We start from the raw sequence: 6,601 nt of genomic DNA, 5'->3' as shown, positions 1-6,601 counted from the left end.
CCCCGCGCTGGGACCGCTCAGGACCGCCCCGTGGGAGCCAGACGAGGTGGACAAGTTCAAGGCGAAGTTCCTGACGGCCTGGAACAACGTCAAGTACGGTGAGGAGGCGCGAGACCCCAGGGGCGCGAGAGGCCCGGGCTCCCTGGAGGAGGAGGAGGTGGGGGTCCAGGAGAAGCCGACTGCTAGCACCCCAGTTTTCCTAACATGAGTCACCTGTGGGTACCCCGCCCTTCCCAGTCCCGGGCGGACCTGTCTTGGGAGCAGGGAATGCCTTTTCAAGTCTCCTCTAACTCCCCTCCCCTGGTGACCTTAGTCAAGCGCCTTTGCTTCCCTGTGGCTCCCCTGCAGCCCTCTGTAAAATGAATGCAATTAAAAACAGCCTTTTAATGCAGCCAGGATTCATAACGGGCACTTCTGGGCCTGTTAGGAGCCCTGATGGTGGAGTGGCTACACATTGGCTAGCCACACAGGAGGTCGGCAGTTCGAAATCACCAGCTGCTCCGTGGAAGAAAGATGAGGCTATCTATTCTGCTATAGCAGTGGTTCTCAACCCTCCTAATGCCATGACCCTTTAATACAGTTCCTCATGTTGTGGTGACCCCCAACCATAAAATTATTTTTGTGGCTACACATTGGCTAGCCACACAGGAGGTCGGCAGTTCGAAATCACCAGCTGCTCCGTGGAAGAAAGATGAGGCTATCGATTCTGCTATAGCAGTGGTTCTCAACCCTCCTCACGCCGCGAGTCTTTCATACCATTCCTCGTGTGGTGGTAACCGGCCCCCACTCAACCATGAAATTATTTTCATTGCAACTTCATCACTGGCATTTTGCTACTGTTATGAATCGGGCGACCCCTGTGAAAGGATCATGAGACCCCCAAAGGGGTCGAGACCCACAGGTTGAGAACCGCTGGGCTGGAGTTACCCACTCAGTAACCCACAGGGGCAGTTCCAGCCTTCCCTGCAGGGTTGCTCTGTGGCTGTTAGAAGGCCTGATGGCCCAGCACAGCGGTTCTCAACTGGTGGATCAAGACCACTTTGGGGGTCGCCTGATTCATAACAGTAGCAAAGTGACAGTGATGAAGTCACAACAAAAATAATTTTACGGTTGGGGGGGGTCACTGCCACATGAGGAACTGTATGAAAGGGTCTCGGCACGGGGAAGGTTGAGAACTGCTGGCCTAGTGGTTTATGCATCGGGCTGCTCACCGCAAGGTCAGCAGTTCGAATCTCCCAGCTGCCCCGCAGGAGAAAGATGATGCGTTCTACTCCTGAACAGTTGCAGTCTTGGAAGCCCACAGAGGCAGTTCTGCTCTGCCCTGCAGAATAGCTAGGAGTTGGAATTGACCCCATGGCAGGGAGTCTGGTTTAAATACATGGCTGTGACCAGGGGGTAGGCCTTTGCCCAGAGCCACTGGGGCGATGGGAGCTAGGAAAGGGGATGAGGATGGCCCCGGATCCCAGATGGCCACACTGTGGCCATCATATCTGAGGTGTCTGTCGGGCAAACGCACACGACCTCACTGGGCACTGACGTCTCATGGCTCAGCAGGCTGGGCCTTCAAAAGCCGGACAAGCTTCAGCAAGATCTCCAGCATCTACCTCTGTGGCCGCTGCTATTGCTTCGAGGGCGAGGGTGAGCTGGTGGACCCGAGTTATCGTGGGGGGAGGCCTACAGGGTCATCCTGGGCTGTCTGTGGCTGACAGGGAACCTCTCCTAGGGGACATCCAGCGTTTCCAGAGGGACTTCGTGTCCCGCCTGTGGCTCACTTACCGCCGGGACTTCCCGCCACTCGCTGGGGGCTGCCTGACCTCGGACTGCGGCTGGGGCTGCATGCTGCGCAGTGGGCAGATGCTGCTGGCCCAGGGCCTGCTGCTGCATTTCCTGCCCCGAGGTGAGTGATGCCAGGGGCCGGAGTGGGCGCCAAGGACACATGTCACGGTGTCCTGCTAGGACTGTGCGCAGCCTGCAGTGTGGAGAGAGTGAGGGTGGTTTATCAGGTCCTTATCCGGAATGTGGGAATTGTCACTCAGCGTGGGGACCTAGGGGTGTTAGAATGTAGGTGAGGCAGCCGGAGCAGGGGGAACTATGCCTCAGTAGCCTTGTGTGACGATTTCGTTACTCCCACTAGACTGGACCTGGGCTAAGGGCCTGGGCCTGGGGCCCCTGGAGCTGTCAGACTCGGCCTCTCCCTGCCGGCACCAGGGCCCAGCCCGCTGGGCACCCCCACGCTGGGCCCAGGGCACCCTAGAGCTGGAGCAGGAGCACCGGCACCGGCAAATTGTGTCCTGGTTTGCTGACCACCCTCGAGCGCCCTTTGGTCTGCACCGGCTGGTGGAGCTGGGGCAGAGTTCAGGCAAGAAGGCGGGTGACTGGTATGGGCCGTCGCTGGTCGCCCACATCCTCAGGTGAGGGCCGCTGCAGGGTGCCCGGGAATGGCGTCAGAGCCCCAGGCACTCAGGCCTCCCCTTCCGCCCCCAGGAGAGCCGTGGAGAGCTGTCTAGAGGCCCCCCACCTGGCGGTGTACGTGTCTCAGGACTGCACAGGTAAGGGACTGGGGACCAGGGTCTGGGGCACTTCTGCTGACCCAGTCACTGCCTCACAGGCTGACACGTGTTCTGGGGCAGATGGCACAGAAAGGATTCGTGGGCGCTCCATGGTGGGTGCTGAGGGGCTCTCCCCCTGCAGAACCAGAAGCGGAAACTTGTGGGGCTTCTCCACGAGTGACAGGCGGCAGAAGGACTTTTTTCTCCAGGGCCCACGACATTCTCTGCCAGCCGTTCCAACATGCACTTCCCCCTGGCTTGGTGTCCATCAGGAACGTGTAGGGGGGTGGCTGTTAACTCCCAGTGGCACAGTGGGTTAGGCACTGGGCTGCCAACTACAAAGGCAGCAATTCAAACCTAGCCACCACTCGGAGGGGGAAGGGTGAGGCCATCTGCTCCTGTAAAGATTACAGGGGTCTCTGCACATCGGAACTGACCAGACGGCAGAGGGTTTGGGTTCACCCCACCCCAGGGAGGCCTGGTGGCCCAGTGGTTAAGCGCTCAGCAGTTAGCCACTCAGGGGAGATGGATGTGGCGGTCTGCTCCCAGGAAAACAGCCTTGGAGACCCGGTGGGGCAGTTGTCCTGGCCCAGTGGGTCCCTGTCAGTTGGAGTGGACTCGTCAGCAGTGGCTTAAGAATTTTTAGGAACTCCCCAAAGCCTGTCAGTTTTCAGGCAGAATTGTGGGTATGGGGAGTAGGGCTTGAGGGGTTGGGGACACACACACACACACACACACACACACACACACACACACACACACGAGAGTGTTTCTTTGGGGTAGGTGACTCCGTCTGCCCATTTCCACATGGGCAAAGCAAGGTGCTGAGGCTCCGGAATCGTGGGCAAAGGCCTCGGCCTCATCCTGCCTTTTGCTCTTGGCCTCCGTTTGGGGGCCTGGTTGCCCTGCCTGCAGAGGAGGCCGCCGCAGCTGCCTGGAGCTGCAGGGTTTCCTCGGGTCTCAGGAAGGAGGCCTTTCCCACTGACAGCAGCAGCCGTGTTGCCTGTGTGGGAGAGGGCAGGCCCCCGGGGCTCAAGGAGGGGCACGAACGTGACCTGCTCCCCATCCTTGCAGTGTACAAGGGGGATGTGGCACGCCTGGTCGCCAAGCCGGACCCCACAGCTGAGTGGAAGTCTGTGGTCATCCTGGTGCCCGTGCGGCTGGGTGGCGAGACCCTCAACCCCGTATACGTGCCCTGTGTGAAGGTAGGTGCTGCTAGGTTCCCCCCACCCGCACTCCCCCAGCCTTCTGGGCATTTCCAACTCGGGTTAGGGCTCTGGGGTTCATCCTTTAGCCCAGCACCTGTGAATCCAGTGGAGCTGCTGCCTCCCGCCACCCCCCCCGCCCCCTCCCCCACACTGTGTTCACACATCCCACCCTTCCTGAGTTCTGGGGAGAGCCAGGAACTGACCCAGACAAAAATCTCCTTGCGCTGAGGACAAGCGTCCTAATGGGAATGACAGAGCTGCAAACCAGCAGCCTGAAACCCCCACCCCCACACCCACCCCCAAATGGGCCCTCAAGGGCAGGAGGGGACAGCCAGGGTGGGGCTCTGGAGCTGGTAGGACCCCCGAGTGTTTGCATTCCAAATAAAAGCCAGACATCAGACATCTCCCTGAAGTTCACCAATTCCTGTCCCACCTGCCCTGTTCCCAGGGGTCCCCCACACTCATTCTGCACCAGCCCTGATGGTCTCACGCACTTTCTGCCTCAGGGCCTTGGCACTGGCTTGTGCTCAGAGCACTCCTTCCCAGATGCCTGGGGCTCCCCCTACCCTCCTCCAGGCCTTTGCTCCAAGGGCACCTCCTCACTGTGGCCTTCCATGACCACCACCCCCCACTTCCATCCCCCTTCTAAATGACCCATGGCTGGTTCTCCATAGTGTTGGCTGCCTCTGCCCGACTCTTCTTCCTTGGCTTCTGCTGGGATATCCTGGCCATCTTGGAAGGCAGCCTCCCAGGGCAAGGTTAACACCCAGCAGGCGCTCGGTGTTGGTTGACAATGGCCTGATGATGGCCCTCCCTCCGCTCTCTGCAGGAATTACTGCGCTCGGAGCTGTGCCTGGGCATCATGGGGGGCAAGCCAAGACACTCCCTGTACTTCATCGGCTACCAGGGTAGGCCAGACCCCACCCATCTTTCCCCTGCTGCTCCCAGGGCACCTGCCCTATCACCCTTCTCCCTACCCCCCACCACACCACCTTCTCCCTGCAGACGACTTCCTACTTTATCTGGACCCTCACTACTGCCAGCCCAGTGTGGATGTCAGGCATGCCGACTTCCCCCTGGAGGTGAGTGGGATCCTGGGCACTGGGATGGGATGCAGAGGGCCTGGGAGACCAGGGTGTCCTGAGACTCCCTCGTCTCCATCCCAGTCCTTCCACTGCACCTCACCTCGCAAGATGGCCTTCGCCAAGATGGACCCAAGCTGTACCGTGGGGTTTTATGCTGGAGACAGGAAGGAGTTTGAGAGGCTCTGCTCAGAGCTGACCAGGGTGAGGAGGAGGGGAGTGACCCAGCACCCACCTCTGATGCCCAGGGGCAGCCCGGTGCCCAGCAGGCTGTCCTTCCTGCACACCAACTCTGCTCGGCTGTGGAGCACAAAGGGGCCTGCAATGGCAGGGGGTGGGGGGCACTGCATCTAGGGGCTCAGGCCCTGGACCCCCTCAATGTCTAGGCAGAAACATCTGCTGCTCCCTAGCAGCTCTCCCTCTAGCCCAATCTAAAGGGAGCCCAGCCCAGCGGGCAGCTATGGCAGGTGCTTACATGGTGGCTGCAATCTGCACGGTCAGCCGTTTGAAGCCAGCGGCTCTGCAGGAGAAAGTTAGGGCTTGCTACTCCTGCAAAGAGTTAGTTTTGGAAACCCACGGGGCAGTTCCACCCTGCCCTGTGGGCCCTGCAAGCCAGCATCTACTCTGGCAGTGAGTGATGGCAACAATCCCAGGGGAGCCGTCTTCGGCTGGCTGGGATCACATGCTCGTCCCAGCCCAGAAGGTGGGCCCAAGGGAAGGAGGGGGGCAGCTGCTGGGCACAGACAGCCATCATTGAGGCTGACACATCACCTTCTCCGTCCCACAGGTCCTCAGCTCCTCCTCGGCTACAGAGAGATACCCCATGTTCACCCTAGCTGAGGGCCACGCTCAGGACCACAGCCTGGATGACCTCTGTCCCCACCCACCGCCACGGCTCCCTCGCTCAGGGCGCCTCAAGGCCAAACGGCCGAGCTCTGAGGACTTTGTGTTTTTATAAGGGGAGGGATAGGGGGAGAAGACCGACACTTTATTTTTTTATTTATTTCACACTGGGTGTGGGAGCTTGAACTCTGGTTGGAGGGGGTGGGATGAGACCAGTCCAGGAAATGGTTGGGCTGGGCCTGTTCAGCCAAGGGGGCTGAGCCCACAGGCCTGCCCACCCCCACCTGTGCAAGCCCGCCTCAGGGGAACAGGGAGGCTCCCGGATACCCACTCAGGGCCTGACTCAAGGTACTATAGTTTGCACTGGACCGTCTGCACCCCTCGTGGCCTGAAGCCCCCATTCTGCCAAGAGCTGGGGGCTAAGGGGGCACTGTGACCATTGGGGTTAATAAAGCTATTTGACTTGAACATGGTGGGCTGTGGCCAGACTGTTTGATGGGCCGCAGGTTGTCTCCAGGTGGGGACACTTGAAAGTCCGTCTGTTTCCACATCTGTAGGATGGGGTGGCTTGTGCACAGACAGACCCTATGGGCAGGAGGGATGGGAGCATAGGAGCCTGGTTGGGGGGGCAGGCCCTGGTCTGCCCTTGCCAAGCTCAACGGTGGCTCTTAGGCCCTCGCTGCTTCTTGCGCTGCCGGCTCAGCTGGCGGAAGTGCAGCCGTTTGGGGTTGAGGCCAAAGGCCTGCAATCTCTGGCGGCTGAACTCATGCCCTCCAAGTGTCACTGCAGGGCCCAGCAGACGAGCCTTCTTGCCTCGCCTCTGCCTCTGGGGGGCTGGCTTCCCAGGGGGAGCTGCCAGGGCCACCTCTTCCTGTGCTGGGGGGCTCTCAGGTAGGGGCCGTTTCCCATGGGTCTCATC

General features: G+C 60.1%; 1 protein-coding gene across 1 annotated transcript; it reads left to right on the top strand.

Moving 5' to 3' along the window:
- Position 1: 1 nt before the first annotated feature.
- On the top strand, positions 2-6,150 carry ATG4D (autophagy related 4D cysteine peptidase; the record flags this gene model as incomplete). The annotated part of the gene is made up of 10 exons (XM_004716801.2): positions 2-98; positions 1,555-1,638; positions 1,724-1,897; positions 2,135-2,411; positions 2,485-2,549; positions 3,624-3,754; positions 4,587-4,665; positions 4,763-4,839; positions 4,924-5,043; positions 5,627-6,150. Coding segments are annotated over 10 exons (1,275 nt in total), but the record flags the coding sequence as incomplete, so codon positions are not given.
- Between the last annotated feature and the right edge of the window lie 451 nt (positions 6,151-6,601).

This window comes from Echinops telfairi, unplaced genomic scaffold (genome assembly GCF_000313985.2).
Source record: "Echinops telfairi isolate 266 unplaced genomic scaffold, ASM31398v2 ScPeMD7_36;HRSCAF=134, whole genome shotgun sequence".
NCBI lineage: Eukaryota > Metazoa > Chordata > Mammalia > Afrosoricida > Tenrecidae > Echinops > Echinops telfairi.
This window is presented reverse-complemented; position numbering and strand designations above follow the sequence as displayed.